Raw genomic sequence first — 19,562 nt, 5'->3', positions numbered from 1 at the left:
TGCCCTGCCTTACTTGTAGGTTCCTTCAAAACAGTCCCATTCACCCCGCTGCAGAACGAGAGAGGCTTTGGCATTTCCAGAAGTCGCCGACCTTAGCATTGAGAGGCGTGGCCGGAGTGATCCACTTGCCCGTGGAATGCAGGTCGCCAAGACGACACACAAACTCCATGCCCAGTGATCGTCCATCGTCCTGCGGAAAAAGTTTCCGTTCGAGCCAGCGCCTCCAAGCGCGTGTGTTAATCTCAAAAGTCCGAGAACTGTCAGTCCCCAGGAGTCCAGGTTCGTGGAGTGACTAGGATGGGTTCGCGCCGCCAGTCGAAACCCCGACTGGATGATCCTGTTGCGGTTACGCCGGCCTCAAGATTGCGCCCTTCTTCGAGTCGCCACATCCCTGCTTACCGGCCCATCCCCCCGCGCAACCCGTCGCTCGCTGCAGATTAAGCAACCGGCAGGTCCTGCCTGTTGAAGCCCGGCCTCTCAAGAGCAGAATTCAAGGGTGCGTCTTGCTCCGAGGTTGGAAGGATTTCCCGCTACCGAACGGCCCTGCGCTCGGCACCACGAGTCGGTTGTAGGTTAGCCGGGTTGTTTCGACATTGGAACCTCGCGTAGATGCTCCCCCTTTGAGTAACGTCCCGCTGCATGGATGATGCCCGGACACCCAACAACCCAGCTCGGTTGGAGACCAGGGTTTCCATGGGCGGAGGCGTGTGCCTTGCTCTGATGCTTGTCCATGCGTTGACCAACTTCCCGTACCAGGTCGCACGAATACCTGATGCCTTGGACTGATGGAAGTCTACTCTTCACCTTCACACCAGCGGAAAGAGTGGCGGAAGAGTGTGTTTGCTTCGTTGTTAGAATCGCGCCTCGAATTTCTACCCTTCCGTCAACTTCCCGCCGCAAAATGAGCCCCCAAGGACTCGAATCGATTGACGCCCATCATCTTCTCAGCAGAAGGCCGCAATCAGCAACTTCATGCAAGATAGGCACGGGGTTGACTCGAGCGGGTGCTGCCCCACCTCTATTGATCCAGCCCTCACGCGGGGAGAGAGTGCGTCTCGCCGTTACATGTTGGTTTCCGTCTTGAACTTTCTACTTTTCAAATTTTTCTTCCTGCTGCGGGATGGGTTTCCCGCAACTCAAGCAACGTCCAGCTTCTCCGCTGACGGGATGATGCATCTTGATTGTCTGATGCTGGGATCCCGCGTTGAACTTCCGCTTCCCAAATACGTTGCCTTGGTGCGAGGTGGCTATCCGCCAGCCTGTTCAACATTCAGCGTTCCAGCCGACGGGATAAGTGGTCTTCATCACTCGATGCTGGGATTTAGCTTGGGATTTTCATGTTGTGAGACAGGGTTCCGACATTTCGACTCGCGTCCAGCCTTCCAGCTGACAGATCAGCACGTCTTGTTTGTTTGATGCCCGAGAAAAAACTTCGATTTGTTGTGAGTTCTGGATTCGAAGACTCAATCATCTTTCGTTTCTCTACCGGCGGAACGATGCGACTTGCTGGCTCGTTGCGCAGCGTCGCTCTTCGGACCTTCGCCCTTAACGTTGCTTGCTTCCACCGATCACGAGTCTGCTCGGTGGTTAAATACCTCGCAATCCCCTTCCTGTTTCCACCTTTCCATCATCGCTTTTTCAGGTCACTTCAAGCTACCTAGCGCATTCATTCTTGATTCAAGATCGACCTCGTCTGTGAACCTGCAGTCGTCATTTGTTCCATCCTTACCATGGACTCGACTGACTGTATAGATCGACTGCGACTTGCGAGATCTCCCGCGCAGATCCTCTCGGGTGCTGCGAACACTGTGAGTGGCTGGATTCCGGAGGGCGTCAAGAAGCGTTGGCGCCAAGTGAATACCTTCTTGCAGAATCATTTGCAAAACCCACCGACGGATTATTCTTCTGGGAATATTCCACTTGTGCCGATCTCGGGGGTTTCTGGGAGAACTTCGCCCACTGCTGAGGATGTAAGTTAGCAATTTGTCGAACACCACCAGACAGACTCAGAGGCTAACCAGTAGGCGCGGCCAACAGTTCCGTAACGAAACGATCGAGAGCCTGTTCGGTGCGGCGAAAACTCGATATTTCGGTGTTTCGGTATTCGCCGACTACATACAAACCAAGTGCTTTCGACTGGCATCAAGACCCCCCCCGGATATCCAGAATAATGTGAGCCGCAATGGCAGGAGCCCTACACACTCTGTCGACGACTTTTGGGAGTGGTGCTGCAATCTTACTTCCGCGTTCAGGAAGCTACTGCTGGAAGGCCAGCCAAACTACAACCCGACCATGCTAGAGGCTCTGTCACAGCTTATGGAGGAGAGAGGTCAAAGCCTGGACGACAAAACAGAGCGGGAGAAAGCACTCGCTGCTACGGCAATGATGACGACTTTGGCTTGCATCTCAACGGCGACTATGCCGGAGTTGAAGGACTGCTCTCAATCAGATAACCACGCCATGGAGACGGGTAGCGCATGCGAGGTCTCCTTATATTTCGGAGAAATGAACCGCCTGGGAGGTTGGTCTGCAGATATCCAACGATCTGTCAGAGAACCATTTGTACATCTCCATGATGGCCTTCGTGATTTTGATTCCCCAGTGGAATCTCCACCCGCCTTGTTAATCAATCTTCAGCCCAACCAAGAGGATCTCCGTGACCGTCTTTCTCCCCGGACAGTGCCCGAATCCAGCTTCTCCATCAATCCTCCATCAACCCAGGGCGACCATCACGACCCCGCTTCACCCGATGCGCTTAAATCCGGTGATGAAATCGATCCCTCGCCAAATCAACAGGCTAGCGCCGCCAGTACCCACGATGAATTGTTGTATGAGGCCCGCATCACCTTTGAGTCCTTGCAGAGATTCGGCGCAATCTCCCTGAAGTGGGTGGACACCTTGAGTGAACACTTGAAATTCGATCCGGGAGAACGTCAGCTTTCTGTTTTCCAATTTCCGTCTGTCTGCGCGGCCAGAATTGACCAGGCGAACCAATTCCAGATGGATACGATGTAAGTCGCTTGCCCGCTTGGCTGTGTCGATTCAACTGCTGATACTTTGTCTGCTTCCCTCATTCAGCATTACCAACGCGGTCCTACATCCTGGTCACGTTGTTCCAGATGACATGGGTAATTTGCAGGATCAACTTAAGTTGTACCAAGAGGTTTTGCTCACCTATCGGGTTCTCTTTGGGCAGTCATCCGGATCGCGGTCGCTGCTTAAGAAGGAGTTGTCGAAGAAGAAAAAGCTGCAACCGCAGGGGGAAGACCCAACGTTGCGCTTTGTTGATCCGTTCTTATTGAAATGCGCTACTGCGCTGCCAAAGGGACGGCCGTGGGAATTCAACTGGGCGACGAAGGAGCTACCCCTTGACAGCAACCTGTTCCCCAAGGCTGCCCGGGGTGCTGACGGTCGCATCCGCGATTGGAACACGTACTCCTCTCGTGACCACTTTCCTGTCTATGGAAAGAAGTTCCTTCTTCTGCAGGCATTTGCCAACAAGCATCCGCCGTATTCGTTCTGGGACTACTACCAGGACCGCAGATACCCCAAGGAACACTTTGAATCTGTTGTTTTCCTACTGTTCTCGATAGTTGGTACTGCCATCACCCTTCCGCAGGCGATCGCCTCATTTGTGACAATCGAACAGGCGTACGGCCATTGAGTTGGGATCTGGCTCCTCTTGACCTGCGGAGGCGCTCCCCCGCCCTGCTAGGTAGCAAACGCGGCCCTCAACGGCCACGTGAGGTTCTTGCGCATGAGGTATTGTGAGAACTTCTTTCGGGTTATTTCAGTCATTTCGTTTGAGAAAGTAGTTAATGCAATGAATTGTTTGTCGAATCGCTCTGTAGTCCGTACAGTAGTCCTGCCTGTCAGTTCCTCTTCCTCTTTGTTGGGAACTGCGTATACCTACTCCCTCTCAGTACGGTACCGTATGGACTAGCGCGAGATGGAAGGCCGTACTCTCTACGGAGGAGATCCGCAGAGTTTGTACTCTCTTCTTCTAGTCCGGATACTCCCAGGCCCACTGGCAATCAAAACAGTATGAGGGTACGACAGAGAGGTGTTTCGGACCAAGCCACCTGAAAGCCATCCATGCGACGAGATCATGCACAGCCGCCGACCAGGAGAATCTCCGCCCGGTGCCCCTTGAATCCGAATCCCAGTCGCAAAAATTGACACTATTTGCCATTTCAGGAGGACTGATATGAGTATTGTCGAGCTCTAGGTAGGATACGAAGTCGGCCGGAGGGTTTTAGTGACTCAGGATGAGTGACGGCCTTACGAAGTACGTTGTCTACTGTTGAGTCTTTTTTGCCCCGCTGCCCATGGAGCAGAGCTGAAAGAATGCAGTAGCTTTTTAGTCCGCTTTCCTGAACAAGGCTCCACGAGAATCTTGCACTTCAATACGATATGCCAAAGCCAGCCGGGGGTTTTGCAGTAGTCAAGAAGTCTTTCTCCTGTCCACTGCCTGAAGCAGACTGCTTGAGCAGTCCTTACTTTACCGGTGGAGTGATTGATCCCCCGTCACATTATCCGACATGAAATTCCACCGCGCTACCAACTCGGATGCAGTAGACGAAACTTCGCTGGGCGGACTTGGTGCGGCCTGGAACGCCCTCGTGAGGCCTTGCGAGATGAGCCCAGTGGGCTTGTTTCCCCCGCACAAGGATCGCTACTCACAGGATGAAGCTTAACATGCGAGTTGAACCCGTGCCAGGCCTTCAAATCAGTGCAGTGGACGAAGCTCAGTCGGCGCAATGACGCGGCTCGAAGATCCTCCGGTGGCCATGCGAAATATAGCCAATTTCGACATCTGGCAGAGTGGTATCCTGTGTTCGAGTCTATGGGCATGACGCGAGGATACACCCTACGCTGAAGCGCGAGCGCCGACTTTAGGCTGCATATACTGCCCTTCCCCTTGTCTTCCTTGCCTTTCAGATCATGCCCATTACTCAACGGGTCTACTGTTTGTGGTCTCAATTTCTACAAGCCACTACATAACCTCGTTGTCCGCGCAGTATCCCCGTCAACCGCCACGACGTTCTACGCTTATATCATACAGCGCGATGTATGTTGTAACCCTGCAATCGATCGACAGAATGTTGAGCTAACGTCTATACTTGAAAGGAAAGACTCCTTATGGCCGGATCCTGGTCTCCGGTACGAACCAGGCTGCCGTCAAACAATAGCTTGGCCATGTTGAGCAATGCATTAAGAAACGCGAACCAAGCGAGAACGGGTTCATCAGTCATGCCGATGACTGCTTTATCTACACTGTGAGCCCGCAAGTGCTTCATGAAGCGGCATTCAAGTGCGATGGACTTGTTGCTGTGTGGTCTTTGCCATGTTAGAAGCATCATGATGCTAGTAAAAGTGTTTCCTCAGGTGAACTTGGACGGACAGTCTTCAATAACAACTGAGGGACCCAAGCAGGCTGTCTGCTAAGGTTGAGGAACTCGCAAACCGGGAACAATGGAGTGCAGCTTGTCTTCCTTTCTGGCCAAATGTGCTTTGAATGAGCTTCTTACCTTCCTCACCCTCCCACCTTCCATTCAAACCCACCTATCGAGTCCTATCACAGAATCAAGCACAAACATCAAACCATGATGGTCTTTTGCGAGGCGATTGCCGTGAGCTTGAATGTAAGCTTCCCTGATCAAGCATCCTCTCTCCAGCCAAACTATCTAACACCTAGAACTAGGCCAACGGCGAGGAAACCGGCTTCAACCGGGTCAAGACAATCACGCGAGACCTAGAAATCTTGACAGCGTGGTATGAGGCGGCGCGCGGCGAGTCTCCGGGCACGGGAACCCAAATCTTTCACGTTCGACAGCATGGAACTGAAGATACAGGATTCAACAAACCATGACGAGCGCATGTTCAAAATTCGTGGCGTCGTTACGTTCTTTCCCCTGTCGGATTTTCCCACTGGACGATCGTCCGCGTCGCCAACCTACTACTGTTGTCTCGGGCCTTGGGCGCATTCGCATCGGAATTGCATTTGGATCAGTCCTGTACATTGGAGCACAAGCTGAAAGTTTGAGAAAATTAGTCGAGAAATGAGAGCACTCTCCCGACGCGACTACTGTACAGAAACCGGAGATTTGATGAGCGAGTTCGTATCCGCAGGCAGACGCAGTGACGGGCCACCCACTGTTGTTGCGCTCCTGAAATGTGGTAGAGAGCAGCAGTACAACACCATCCACTAAGAGTGAGTACCGGCTAGATGGATACACCGCTAAAGCACGGCTAAAGAGAGCCCGGCTCGAACGGGTTTTGAGGCGGGAGATAAGATGCGGGTGCTGATTGGACCCTGCTGGAGGATCTGTAGGCCGAGCTCGTGCCAAGCCAGGACAACGGCCTGAGGCCTAAATCAGGGGTGACGCCGAGTGAGACGCCGAGTGAGACGCCGAGTGAGACGCCGAGTGAGTTGCCCGAGTGATGTCTCTCCTTCTTGCCAACAACGCCGAAACCTGTCTCCTCTTCCCGTGGTGATACATCCTTTTCCTTCCACTAGGTACCCGCCATATGTCTCTGCTGCAATGACGCGTCAGGCCCAACCTTCCCAGCCCCGTCCGTGATCCGGCGCTGCGACCTGCGATTGCGAAGAGAGCGATTACGGTCGCAGGAGCGCTGACATTTCCACTGCTTTCGGCGACGTCGAACGCAATCTTGTCGGAACACCAAGTCAGTTAGAGGCCACTCTACACGGGTTCCGTTCGAAACCTATGATGTAGTCTTCTGCTCTGTTGTCTTACTGAGTCGGGAAGCCGACAAACAGTGATCCTCTCAAGGTCGCGGAGGGTAGGTACATCATTCATTGCTGGGTAAACACGGACTGAAAATTAAGGAGTTTTGCGAATGCAATAATATCTCACTCAGGGTATCTAGACCTCCGCGAACGTTCCTTCCATCCAGCGTCGTCCTCCGTGTCTCACCGTCTCACGACCTTTCCGCCAGCAGAATCTTGCCGGTCAACATCACTCTTCTTATCGTTGAGGCTTCTTGCAGGAAAATAAGCACTAGGATCATTGCAGCTAGGGAACCGTGCAGGCATTAAAATCGCAAAGCAGAAGTTTACTCGTCGGCCAAGAAACTTTATCCTTACAATCTCAAACATACGACAGACTAGCTGAACATCACCGTGGGCTAGATTCTCGCCAGCTCGGCTCAAACCGGTCCAATCAGCCGTATGATCGATCGTATATGTCGGGAACTGTGAGAGACGATCATTTGATCATTTGATCATCATTTGATTGTGCTCCCCAGCTTCAATCACGGCCAGGGCCGGATGGCTGGATGTGCCGGACCGACTGCATATGCTGCCAACAGTGGTAAACAACGCCTCAATCATCATATTTAGAGTAACGCAACTAGATTCTGAGCTTGTGCCGTTTCCATATCCTGCATGTTACCGCGCCCGGATTATCGCAATGACTACGAGGCGCCGCGGGCGCTGAACGTGCCGGAAACTTAGAACAACAATGGACAACTAAGAATTCCTACACGATGCGACGAAGGATGTGGTTATCAGAAGACCCTTGGCGAGACAAGGAATGCCTGCTGCCTGGCGATGTTCAAAGTTGCGCGACATCGACGAGCCGAGAGCACAAGCAGGCTTCTGCTCGACGCGCTATTCTTATCCGCCGTGTTTCTCCATTGTCTGATTCTGTTTGTTCGCTTTTTTCGGGCTTCATTTTTGATTCTTGCTTCTCCTTTTTCGTTCTCTTTCCGAGACTGTCTATCAAATTAGTGTTTGCAAGTCTCTGGTCACTGTTCCAGGCCGTCGAGTAACGAGATGGGGGAATTCTCATTGACCACCCTGTTTGATTTTGGCCTGACACCATGGCAATCTTCTGCTCCAGGTTGCTGGCCAGACGAACTACAAATTGTTGACTCTTTTCCCGGACTGAGGACCCCGCTGTCAAGACAGTTCTCATTTTGGTGCCACTCCTTGTGACTTTTTTTGTTCTTTTTCGCATGACGGACGACTCAGCCATGAACAGCCGTCAAAACGCCAACTTGCCCGTCGACTTGGCCGAGCGAGGCCATGCATCTCAGCCTCTTTATCCCCCGCCGGTAAGTAATTGTATATGGCAACCATTGTCTGAATGTCCGAATGCTAATCGCCTAGTCGCCATCAATTCGTAGCCGAGTTATTAGAGAAATATTCGGCAGCTCGAACGCGAATAATCCTCATCTGAACTCGGGACTTTCCATGTTCTGCGACCATTTGCAGGAGCACTGCTTTCCCCAGTTCGGTAGCTTCGACACGGAAGTCTGGACCGCGTTGAACCGCCCACCTCCCTCAACCCCCGCGGGTCAATGGGAATGGTGCATTGCAGTCGTCAGAGCCTCCAGTCGCCTGCCTGTCTCTCATGATCTGCAGGTCAAAGCCCTGGTAGCTGAATTGCTGCACGACGCGACCATTAGACCGGGCGGCTTGAGTGTGCAACAAGAGATCGCCATCGCGGACGCGGCGACAGTCACCCTTTTCTGGTTATCAGCCGCCTTCATTTTCCCTTTCAATGCTAATGGGAGGCTCTCGTTGCTGGACTCTTTGTTCCCTTCAACCGCGGACTCTCAAATGCTACTTGAAAAGAGTTTGTTCGAGGTGTACGAGATTCTCCATTGGAGAAGTTCGCGATACAACTTAATGTCAGTGTCCGCAGCTGGTAAAGACGACATGTTGTACGAACCTCGTTTAGGGTATGACTCTCTTGGACGATACGGAGGTATCCGCTTGAAGTGGGTAGAAACTCTGAGCGACCATCTCTCTCTCGATACGAGGAATCGCACTCTCTCCATTTTCAAGTTTCCTTCGCTCTGTGCGGCCAGGGTTCTGAGGCACAATGACTTTGTCATGGACAATGCGTATGTCGTTCCTGTTTTGTCTTATTTGCTTCGGCAGCTGACTGGTGTATTATCAGTATTACGAACAGGGCGATGGAACGCTTCTCGATTCGGTCAGCAGACGATGTAGACGGCCATATGTGTCAGGAAGTATTACTATCCTACCGATTGTTATTTGGTCAAAACTCTGCGGCGAGAAAATTGCTGAAGAAAGCTCTCGAGGGCGAAACCTCCGTGGATCCTTTCTTGATGCAATTTACGAAGAGCATACCAAAATGGACGGTCTCTCGATTCTGGCCTACCAAGGGCAAAATGCCGTTTGATAGCTCTCTCTTGCCCGAGCGCTTTCGAAAAAACGATGGCTCGATCATGGAATGGGGAACGTATTCCGCGTCGATTGATTTCCCGATTTATGGAGAAAAGCTTCAAAACATCCAGACCTACGGGAGCAACCACCCCGCAACAAGCTTCATGGAATACTTGTGGGATCGCAGGTACCCGGTCCAGCAATATAGTGCCTGGTTGGCAGTGAATGTTGGCTTAGTGACTACTGTGGTTGGTGTGGGGCAGTTGGTAATGTCCTCTGTCGATGTGGCCACTACCCGATAGATGGTTGACTTGCGACGTTGAATGGGAGAGTCATGATATTCTTTTGTAGACTGGCAGTCTTGAATGTTGATTTTTATGCTTTGGAAGTTTGTGAAGGAATCGGGATGGTCTGATCATCACGCAGACCTGCATATGTTCCGTAGGGCCGGCCGTCTGCGCCACTTTCGCCTTCCCATATTGCTAGATTGCTAGATGTACCGACCGGAGGTAGATGCGAAATCACTGCAATCTGGGCTAGGTCTGCCCATAACCCGCAAGGACCAAATGGCCAGACAACCAAGCAAGCCCCAGCCCATCCAGTCCGTCACTCCGGCACCACAACGCCAGGTTGCTGGAGAGGATGGGCCATGCACCGACAGAGCCAGAGCCAGTGTCGCCGGGGCCAAACGTGATAGAGCCAGTCTCGATGGCCGCTGGGAGTCTTTGTTGCTTTCAGGGTGTGCAATAAAATGGAAAGAGCTGGAAACGGTCGGGGTGTCTGGCAGTAGTGGCGCACCACCACTCCGCACTGGTCCTCAGAAGCGAACGACGACCAAGCCTCGAAAGACATCTTCTGCTACTTTCTTGCTATTCTTCTTCTTCCGCTCCTTTGTTCCTTCTCCCTTTGTTTCCCTGCTGAGGATTGATCCTGTCCGTCATGGATATTGTTCGTTCGCCATCGCCGTCTTGCCAGCCGTCCGTCGTCCAGGCCCGCCTGCTCGGTCATCGTTCTCGACGTCCCTTGCCTCTCGTGGCTTAGTGCAGCAGCGCAAATAGTTCAAGGCATGAAGCAGCAGTCCTAGCCAGGGCGAGAAGTGAGAGGAAGCAGAAAGGTTGCGACGGCTGAACACCCGTTCATGACCACACTCCCATCGACCAGCTCTTTTCTGCGCCCTCCCAATTCCTGGCACGAAGGGTGGCCTGAGAGAGGCGCCAATCAGGGTTCCCGACCGTGGGGACAAAGACGCCGTGATTGTGCAGCGTCCTGTAGTTTCTTAGATCAGCGCGTTCAATGTTCACCCAGTTGTCGTGTTCCTTGTTCTTCGGCCAATTCATGGTCAGGACACTGGTGCAGAAAACCCAGCCACCAAGAGGTCGGGAACTCTGCTGCTACTCACGTACGGTGCAGGATGAGCGGCTTGCCTTGCACTTAGCTACGGAGCACGCCACCTTTAACTTGATGGCCCCAAACCTGGTGGATTGTCGCGGCTCCACCAATGGTCTGCGGGACGAAAAGGATTGATGGTCAAATATATATTCCGGTTTTTAATGCGGCTATCAGCTGCAGGGTGGTTGTCAACTTGTCAGAAGAGCGCTGCGCAGCGAGATCGAGTACCCACCAGGAACGGGCCAGCGCTAGAGGCTTGGCTGCCTCTTTCGGACAAAGCCCTAGGCACTCATCGCAGTTGATATAAGAGGTAAGGGTATTGCATGGCGAATTCGCAATCATCCTCGTCACAATGAACGATTCCAGGGTGCGTCTGACAGTCCCAGACACACATCTTCACATCGACGGCGAGAGCAACGCGCCCATCCCGGGCTCGATCTCTATAACATCTCTCACCCCTTCTCCAAGCACCGCTCACCCCGAGATCATCATCGAGTTGGCACGACTAGTGAAGCCAATGCTATCAAATACACGCAGCCCGGAGCGAGAGAAAGAGAGAGGCAGCAAGAACTTTTGTATCTGGAAGCGGAAAGCAGCCCGCGCCCGAGCCCAGGTGCAACATCTGCCCTGTCGAATACCCGAAGCGCAAATGCAGACAATAGCAAGATGTAACATTTGGCATGCACCGGAAAAGATCAGCCAAAATACCCATGAAAGTATGTTCAACTTTTCTCTTGCCGTCTCGGGTGACATCCCGCCGACGGCGGACACGGTGTTGGGCAGTGTATCCTACATCGTTACAGCGACAGTACGCTTTGCATCGGCTGCAAGCGTACAAGAATCGCAGCCCATCAAGATTCATCGGCTAGCAGCATCGAGCCCCATTTCATATATCCGGTCATACCCTGGTAGTCCTGTGGTCACGGAACTTCGCATAACTCCGCAACCAGCAAAACGGGAGTACGGACAGGCGTGCAAGACAACGAGAGCGCAACATCACTATGACCTACGGTGGCGAGCGAGGTCAACCATCATGCCTGGAGCGCGAGACTCGGAAGTTAAATGCGTTGTCGTCAAGGAATTGCGATGGCGGGTCGAGGAGACGGTCAAGTTTATATCTCTCTTTCCAGCAAGACATGGAAACGAATCTGAGGACAGGAACGGGCGGAAGATGATCTGCCATCATCAGCACACCCAGAATTTATGCCATGGACAGCAAACGGGGCGGTGGGTAGCGAGCAGGTGCCAAGTGGAAGATGAAGATTGTTTGATCGAGATACCGTGTCACCTAGACCTTCCGAGTGCTGTCAACAATATCGATGCCTCGTCAGACCACCACGACGACGGTAATGATGGGGAAGCGCTCGCAATTGCCGTCGACCACCAGCTGCATCTCGAAGTCGTGACGGGTGAGGATACCTTTCACCGAGAGACTGGCGATCTCGTCGAGCGCAAGCCATGCGTAAGGTCCTACAAGGCTGCCTTCGCTCTTCCCGTATGCGGCGTCGCTGACGACGATTTGCTGAACCAACTGCGTGCCGCGAACGCGCTTCCAAAGTACGAAGCGTCATATCCAGCGCTGCCAGAGTATAAAGTAATATCATAATTCTGGGGAACCATGGCGCAAGAGTACAATCCCGGCTTTGCCATCCCGATAGCGCCTGCAAAAAACACTGCCCCGGAGCAATCGCACGTTCGGCGCCACAAATAATCGTAGCAAAGACCGGAAAGGTACCCGGCGCCGCGAAGGGAAAGAGAAGAAAATAAATAGCAATTCCGCAGTTCTGCCCTGGTCTGGCTTTTTATCACTGCTGTCGTCTTTGCATCAGTAGGATGTCTCTGCGGGATTGGGGTTGAGTTACGGTAGAGTCGCAGACGTGGTGGAACATGGACTTGCATGCTGATCTGCCACGTGGATGGACATGCGATGCAGCGTGGCGTCCCGGTCACAGAATTAGAAATACGGAGTAATAATAAATAAATCATCCATGCAGGATCCACGTGCACGTGCAACGGTGTCACTGAGCTTATTCCCACTTCCCACTTCCACTACGCATCACACGGTTATTAACAAACAAAATCAATTCTATACCCTATATGATCATTACTGAACCTACCTGCTACCCATCAGCCCAATAACCCCGCATCAACATCACTCACCTTCCCAACCTCAAAGTCCAGCACCGGCACCCTCGCATCGCCGGGCCCCGGAACCCTCAGCCTGGCCACGATGTCCTCCGGCCGCTCGTTTGCCTCCTGCCAGCTCCACACGCGCCCGTCCGGGTTGAAGTGCGAGAGCATCAGCAGCACCAGCAGGATCGCGATGATCAGGTGGCTCCACCGGAAGGTGCTGTCGTCCTGGTCCCAGGGCTCGTAGACGACTTTCTGCTGAAGCCGCAGCGTCGGCTCGAACTCGACCGCGTCGGCGAACCGGACGTGCTTCTTGGCTTCTTTGGCCTTGCCCTTGCTCTTACCCTTGTTCTCACCCTTGCTCTTGGGCTTCTTTGCCGGTCCGAGGGTCCAGGTGTGTGTGATCCTGGACCAGTGCGAGCGCTCGTCCTTGCTCAGGGCCTCTGGTGTCTTGGGGAGGTACATCGGCCCTGAGAACGTCTTGAGCCGCGGGATGAACGGCTCGACCGTCTTGGTGATCGTGATCAGCTTGCCAAAGGCCCCGTCGTCTTCCGTCGAAACGCCGGCATCTTTCCTCTTCTCGTCCACATTCCACTTGGCCATCATCAGCGCCGACAGCTCCCTGTCCGCGCGCTTGGTGTATGCCTCCGCCGCCACCCGCACGAGACTGCGCGGGATGACCGGCAGCGCGCGCGTCGCCGTCACGGCCTCAATCCGCCGCTGCCACTCGAGCATCGTGCCCAGCCGCGTGCGCTTGCGCGCTGCACCCCGCGCCATCCCGGCTTTCCGGCCGCGCGGCTTCAGCGCCCCCATGGCTTGCTTCTCGCTCCGCCCGTCCCGGTACTGCAGGTATGTGCTGGCGGCGCGGCGCTCCGAGAACCCCTTCCTGCAGTCCGCCGGCCTCGCGCCTCGTGGTCCTATCGCGCCGGGCCGTTTGGCGGCCGTCTTGGTCTTGCCGACGCGCCGGTTCGCGCGGATCCCGGGGGGCGTCTTGTGCTTCTCCGCTGCGGTGGGCATGGGCATGTCCACGTCGAACGCGTCGTCCATGCCCACGTCCATCGTGCCGGTGGTGAGCACCGACACCGTCGCCCGCGGCCGGGTCAGCAGGCTCTGGAACCGGCTCGTCAGCCCCAACGTCGAGCCGCCGGTCCACCTGCCGGCGTCCGCGGTCCGCTGCGCCAGCATCTGCGTGCTCAGCTCGTTCAGGTGCCGCCGCAGCTGCAGGTTCTCGTTCGACAGCCACCCCGTGTACATCTGGATGTTCTCGGCCCACTGCCCGCTCGCCTGCTCGCTGGCCGCCATGCGCGTCCGGTACTGCTCGATCGACGCGTGAGCCGCCGCAAGCTGCTGCTCCAGCACCGCGGCCTGCGTCTCGTGGTCCTTGAACCGCTCCATCAGCTCGCGCTCCCGCTGCTGCACTCTCTTAAACGACTCCATCTGCTCCAGCACCCTCGTCCCGGGCTCCCCGCTCAGCGCCTCCTGCTGCGTCTCCATCGCCTCGCGGAGCTCGTTCATCGTCGTCGTCAGCTTCTTCGTGTCCTCAAACAGCTTGCCGTTCTCCGCGTGCAGTTCCTGCAGTTGCGCCGCCAGCTGCGACCGCTGCAGCGTCAGCGCCTCGAGCTCCTTGTCCCGCGCCTTTCCCGCCGCGAAGCTCCGCATGTACATGTCCTTGACGATCCCGACTTTGACCTCCGTCGGCATCCCGTCCCGGTCCGCCTGCTCCAGCTGCGCCTCCATCCGCTCCTGCTCCTGCTTGAGCACCTTCTCGCTCTGGGCTTTCTCTTCGGCTTCTTTTCGCGCTTGCTCGTCCAGCTGCGCGCTGAGGAGCGCCATTGCTTCTTGGTCTGCGCTGACGTCCCGCGACCTGCGCGCGCCGTGCGTTCCGATTGCGCCTGGCATTGCGTCCGTTGGAGTTGCGCTTGTTGATGTTGCGTTCCCTGGAATTGCGCCTGATGTTATGTTCGCTGGAATTGCGCCCGTTGGCATTGCGCCGGTCGACATCGCGCCGGTCGACATTGCGCGGTCCTACCTGCAGCTGGAGAGGTAAGTGTGTATGAATGTGAGTCTGGGTATATGTATAGGGGTGAAGGTGTAAACCTGTCAGATGTGTAGATGTTTCTTGTCTTGTAGTGTTGTAGGTAGGTAGTGTAGTATACTGTACTGTAGTGTACTGTAGTGCAGTGTAGTGTACTGCAGCGTAGTGCAGTATAGCGTGATGCGCAGAGCGTTTTAAAACCCTCGCTTCCGGTCTGTGTTTTGCGTTTTGTGTTCTGTGTTTTGTGTTTTGTGTCTGGTTCAGAACAACAAGGGAACTTGGAAGGGGACCCAGCCTCTAAATACCCCCGCCCCCATCGCACGAGACCATGGATTGCACCGCATGTCTTTCATCCCATCCTTTGTCTACTGGCTGTGCTTTGTCCCTTGCACCCTGAAACGCCTTTCAACCCGATCCTCCCACTTTCTTTGTCATGCACAATGCGGGCTTTGGGATGCGCGCTGGGCTCTTTATACGCGCGCTTTGTGGGAGCGCTTGGTGCGTTTCGGATTTCCCTTGTTGGGCCGTTGTGTTGTTCTATTGTGTTTTCTAATGCTGCTGCTACTGCTAGAGGGTGGGTGATGGGTTGGGTCTATGGGCTTTGTTGTGCTTTTGCAGGGTTGGTATTGTTTGCTTTTGGTGGGATGCCTATCGGTACCTTAGGGTACCCTATGAAAGCTGGTGGGATGGGGTTGTAGGAAGGTTATGCTCATAGGGTTTGTCGCGGACTTTATGTGGAAGCGTGTAGATTAATAATTGGAGGAAGTAGAATGTCAGAACGAGGCAGGGGAGCCAGCGGGATTGGGGAGCGAAAGATCGTTCTTGCAGTCGAGGTCGGGCGGCCTTACCGTAAGATCGGGAGGTAGGGCCCGGCCGGACCTAGCCCTAACTCAACCCGAGTACATGAGAAACAGCAACAACACGGCGGGATGGAGATGGAATATGGACATGAGACATGGCCAGTATGTATCAGGAAAAGAAAAGCGAAGAGAGAAAGCAGCAATCGAGTAGATTAAGTGAACGACTGTCTTAACTGAGGATATCTAGTCTGATATATATCCTCACAGCCATCTCGCCTATACAAACTTCCACGATGACTTCGTCAGCGCCCGCACCGCACATCCTTATCCTGCTCTAGTTCCTTCGAGCCTTGTCCTCATCGCCGTCGTTGCCAGACCCATTCTCGAATCCATCCCCATCCTCATCCCCGTCCTCATCCTCGCTCTCGCCAAGCCCAACATCCTCCATGTACTTCTGCCGCTGCGCCCGGAACAGACTCTCTCGATCCCCAGACGCAGACGCAGACGCAGACGCAGACGCAGACTTCGCCAGCGACACCTTGCGCTCTGCACCCATCCCCTCCTCCCGCTTCCTCTCCGACCAATCCCCGCCCGCGACATAAACCTCGCAACCAGCCTCCCCCGCCCCAGCCCCCGAACTCGGACTAAGCCCAAGCAAACTAAACCTCCGGCCCCCCTGCACCTCCACGAAATTCAGGAACGCCGCGTACGCGCTGAACACCTCGTCGCGCTCGGACGTGGACGTGGACACGGACACGGTCCCGCCACCTCCCCCTCCAGCTGCAGGTGTCCCTGTCCCGGCCTTCTGCCCGAGGTGCTTGTGCTTGATCTCCCGCTCCACGAACCCCTCTACGCCCCGGAGCGTCGTAACGAGGAACTTATTGTATGCGACGCGCTGACCCCTCGGTACGGCCTTCGTCGCCTTGAACTGCGCCAGGAGGCGCGGGCCTTCTTTGAGGATCGATGTGCGCGTGTTGAATGTTGCGCAGGTGAGGGCGTAGCGGTGCGCGAGGATTTTGTCTACACAGAGAAGCATGGATGTCAGTGTGGTAATGGTAATTAGAGGAAGGATAGGGATGGATAGGGAGAGGACGCACCGAACCGTCCGCCTTTCCCGCCTTCTAGCACGAAGTCCGGGATCGTGCGGCCTTCGCTGCTGGCGTGCCAGGTTGAGCGGAGCGTGAAGTCTGAGAGGGGCATTTTGGGTAGACGGATCCGCTGGGTGGATTTGTTGTTGTTTAGATCGAGATGCTTGCAGGCTTGCGGTAGGTTGGTGTAGTGAACCGCGGACAGCAGGGTCTGGAAGGATGGAGCTGGGTGGGTTGAGTCTGTATTTATAGGCTTGATCTGAGCTGGTTCAATGGATAATGCTGTGCAGACATAGGGGAAGCTCTGGTTATCACCGTCTAGTGGTGACATGAGATAATGGCTTTATACGAGCTCTTTACATCGGCATGGCATGCCTGTGCGAAGACAAAGCCGGCTTACGAACTCGTTGTAGCGAACGCTTCTTGTCTCATTGTTATCAAATCTCTAAGAACACATGTCAATAAAACCGCTACCAATATCTGACTGTGGTCCGCTTTCAGAGCTTCGCCTTCTTCTTCCCTTTGACGTTCTCAAAGGTATCCCCTGAAAGGAGGAAATCGGGGTAGTCAGATGACCCGATGCCGGCAGAGGAAATGCGCCAGCTTGCGCCGTCCACTGCACAGCTATGGTTAACAAAGAAGGCAAATTACAGCTGCAAGAGAGCCAACTCACCAACTAAAATCTGACCGCTCACGTAGCTGCCCGTGTCGGCGAATAGGTACACAGTGGCATCGGCAATGTCGCGGACGGAGCCAAACCGCCCCAGAGGCTGTGACCGTTTGATCTTGTCGAGTTTGTCGCTGGGAAGGAGGCGGTCCAGGCCCTGGCGTCGAATTAACATCGCCCCTAGGATTGAAGCTGTTGACTTACCTCCGTCGAAGCAATAGGACCAGGCGCAATAACATTCGACGTCACGCCCAACGGCCCGAACTCAAGAGCGACGGAATTCGACAACGCGTCAATTCCCGCTTTCGCCACGGAGACGTGTGCTTGGAACGGTGTGCCCGTGTAGTGCAGCGTAGCGCTGACGAAGATAATGCGGCCCCCTGTTCCAGTCGGCGAAGGCTTTACTGCACAAGGTCAGCCAGAAGTTAGAACTGGGGCAGGGATCGGAGACGCACATGACGTCGAGTCAACCCTGTGCTTCTGCGCGGACTCAATGAGATGCGGGATCGTTGCCTTGAGCGTGTTGTAGGACCCCTGCACATCAATCTCCATCACGCTCTTGAACGCATTGACGGAGATCTGGTTGATCGAGGCAAGGAAATTCCCCGCCGCACCGGCACTGCGAGAGTCAGCAGCGCAGCCTCGACAAAGTGGCGTTCGTACATCACATAATCGATCGCACCCAGCTCGCTAACGCAGCGCTCAACAGCCCCCTGCAGACTCTCAAGCGAGCGCACATCCACCGCCCCAATGCCCAGCACCTTCGCGCCAGCCCGCGCCGTCGCAATATCCCGCGCTGCCTTCTCCGTCTTCTCGACGTTCCGGCCGACGATGCAGGCGTTTGCGCCGAGGTGGACCAGCGCGCGGACTTGCGCGCTGCAGATCGTGCCTGCGCCGCCGGTGCAGAAGACGACCTTGTTCTCTTTGCGGTGTTAGTACTGTAACCTGGTTGGTGTATGCGGGGATGGAGACGAACTGAAGAGGCCGTCTTTCCAGGTGTCGCTGAGGTAGGAGGATTTTTCGAGGGGCATTTTGTGGGGTTACTTGTATTGCGCTGGGAGAGGATTGTGTATGGGATGGAGGAAGAGGAGGGAGGTGTAAGATGTGACAGTTCGCCGCTCTCCTCCCCTGTCTTTCAGTCTTTCAGCCGCGGTTGTCGCCCGCGCCCGGAGCCTCGGATGTACCGGATTCGGTTAGAGCTTGCTTATCAGTGAGTACATAACTTGCATAACTATCCTGTATAACTATCGGCATAACACACTGGATATTCGAGGGACCAGGTTCTCGCAATCAATTCTGTTCTGTGCAATAACGGCAACAGATTTGAATTGACATACCCCGTACAGACTAACAACTGCCAAGCCAGCTATGTTCCCTGCTACGTACAATCACAGTCACCTTGACAAATCCGCTCTGCTGATTCGCCAGTTGCTTTCCGCCTCAGGCCCACATCAGGCCATCCGCGACGTCACCAAACATTTTCCTTTCCGCAACGGCCAGGCACCGTCCTTTGTCCACCATCCATCCATCACAACTCGCATCGCCATCATCCACGCGCGGAAAATACCTACTTCTACCGCACCGAGCAATCAGCAATTTCTCCCTGCTGCCTGCTCACTGCCAGCGCAACCCCTCGCCATGGCGTGCCCGATCACCGTCACAAAGTTCATCGGGACCATCTCGCTCGGCCTATTGACCGTACGCCACCCACCCAACCAACCCAACCTCCATCCATCTCCATACCACTAACATATCGCTCAGGGCCTCTCCTACTCCGCCGCAACCATCACAATCCCCTCCCTCTCCCTCCTATCCACCTCCACCGCGGCCGCGAAATCCCTGTCCGAAGTCAAGCGGCTTACCCGCAGGCACGCGGTGCGCCTAACAAACATCTCGACCGTCTGCCTGCTCTTCGCGTACGCCGTGTCCCCGCGACATCGGAAACACCCGTATTTGCTGTGGATGGCGGCGGTATCGACGCTCGGCACGTACGGCGTGGACTTTTGGTTCCATCGTCGAGTTGGCGGGTGGGCTTGGGGGTGTGCCCTTGTGAGGGATTTGGGGTGGGCGGGGTGCTTTGGGAAGAAGCAGAGGAAGGAGGAGGATCTTGTGGTTGTTGAGGCGGAGGCGGAGGCGGAGGAGGGGGTGAATGGGGAGGTTGTGAGGGGGGAGATGGATGTTGAGCGCAGGATGCAGGGGGTTCGGGCGGTGTTTGCGGGTGTTGCGTTGGCGATGGGCATTGTTGGGCTTTGGGGCGATCGGAGGCCTTGAGGGTTGGCGTGGCATGTTG

General features: G+C 54.9%; 8 protein-coding genes across 8 annotated transcripts; 5 read left to right on the top strand and 3 right to left on the bottom strand.

Annotated features, from left to right (window-relative positions):
- Window positions 1-1,730: 1,730 nt before the first annotated feature.
- DSM5745_06954 (uncharacterized protein) lies at window positions 1,731-3,664 on the top strand (the record flags this gene model as incomplete). The annotated part of the gene is made up of 3 exons (XM_026748970.1): window positions 1,731-1,970; window positions 2,038-3,011; window positions 3,079-3,664. 3 exons carry the CDS (start codon window positions 1,731-1,733, stop codon window positions 3,662-3,664), a joined length of 1,800 nt encoding a protein of 599 aa, XP_026602060.1.
- Window positions 3,665-5,609: 1,945 nt separating this feature from the next.
- On the top strand, window positions 5,610-5,872 carry DSM5745_06953 (uncharacterized protein; the record flags this gene model as incomplete). Its single annotated transcript, XM_026748969.1, has 2 exons — window positions 5,610-5,645; window positions 5,705-5,872. 2 exons carry the CDS (start codon window positions 5,610-5,612, stop codon window positions 5,870-5,872), a joined length of 204 nt encoding a protein of 67 aa, XP_026602059.1.
- A 2,129-nt stretch (window positions 5,873-8,001) lies between these two features.
- Window positions 8,002-9,465, top strand: DSM5745_06952 (uncharacterized protein; the record flags this gene model as incomplete). The annotated part of the gene is made up of 3 exons (XM_026748968.1): window positions 8,002-8,082; window positions 8,138-8,877; window positions 8,934-9,465. The coding sequence occupies 3 exons, from the start codon at window positions 8,002-8,004 to the stop codon at window positions 9,463-9,465; spliced, it is 1,353 nt and encodes a 450-aa protein (XP_026602058.1).
- A 1,439-nt stretch (window positions 9,466-10,904) lies between these two features.
- On the top strand, window positions 10,905-12,158 carry DSM5745_06951 (uncharacterized protein; the record flags this gene model as incomplete). Its single annotated transcript, XM_026748967.1, has 1 exon — window positions 10,905-12,158. One exon carries the CDS (start codon window positions 10,905-10,907, stop codon window positions 12,156-12,158), a length of 1,254 nt encoding a protein of 417 aa, XP_026602057.1.
- A 521-nt stretch (window positions 12,159-12,679) lies between these two features.
- On the bottom strand, window positions 12,680-14,698 carry DSM5745_06950 (uncharacterized protein; the record flags this gene model as incomplete). The annotated part of the gene is made up of 1 exon (XM_026748966.1): window positions 12,680-14,698. One exon carries the CDS (start codon window positions 14,696-14,698, stop codon window positions 12,680-12,682), a length of 2,019 nt encoding a protein of 672 aa, XP_026602056.1.
- A 1,153-nt stretch (window positions 14,699-15,851) lies between these two features.
- Window positions 15,852-16,717, bottom strand: DSM5745_06949 (uncharacterized protein; the record flags this gene model as incomplete). The annotated part of the gene is made up of 2 exons (XM_026748965.1): window positions 15,852-16,537; window positions 16,615-16,717. 2 exons carry the CDS (start codon window positions 16,715-16,717, stop codon window positions 15,852-15,854), a joined length of 789 nt encoding a protein of 262 aa, XP_026602055.1.
- Window positions 16,718-17,102: 385 nt separating this feature from the next.
- On the bottom strand, window positions 17,103-18,303 carry DSM5745_06948 (SDR family oxidoreductase; the record flags this gene model as incomplete). Its single annotated transcript, XM_026748964.1, has 6 exons — window positions 17,103-17,221; window positions 17,279-17,429; window positions 17,477-17,676; window positions 17,728-17,891; window positions 17,936-18,194; window positions 18,249-18,303. The coding sequence occupies 6 exons, from the start codon at window positions 18,301-18,303 to the stop codon at window positions 17,103-17,105; spliced, it is 948 nt and encodes a 315-aa protein (XP_026602054.1).
- A 337-nt stretch (window positions 18,304-18,640) lies between these two features.
- On the top strand, window positions 18,641-19,543 carry DSM5745_06947 (uncharacterized protein; the record flags this gene model as incomplete). Its single annotated transcript, XM_026748963.1, has 2 exons — window positions 18,641-18,970; window positions 19,034-19,543. The coding sequence occupies 2 exons, from the start codon at window positions 18,641-18,643 to the stop codon at window positions 19,541-19,543; spliced, it is 840 nt and encodes a 279-aa protein (XP_026602053.1).
- Window positions 19,544-19,562: the final 19 nt, after the last annotated feature.

The sequence above is a fragment of the Aspergillus mulundensis genome, assembly GCF_003369625.1.
Source record: "Aspergillus mulundensis strain DSM 5745 chromosome Unknown scaffold_7, whole genome shotgun sequence".
In the NCBI taxonomy this organism is placed as follows: Eukaryota; Fungi; Ascomycota; class Eurotiomycetes; order Eurotiales; family Aspergillaceae; genus Aspergillus; species Aspergillus mulundensis.
This window is presented reverse-complemented; position numbering and strand designations above follow the sequence as displayed.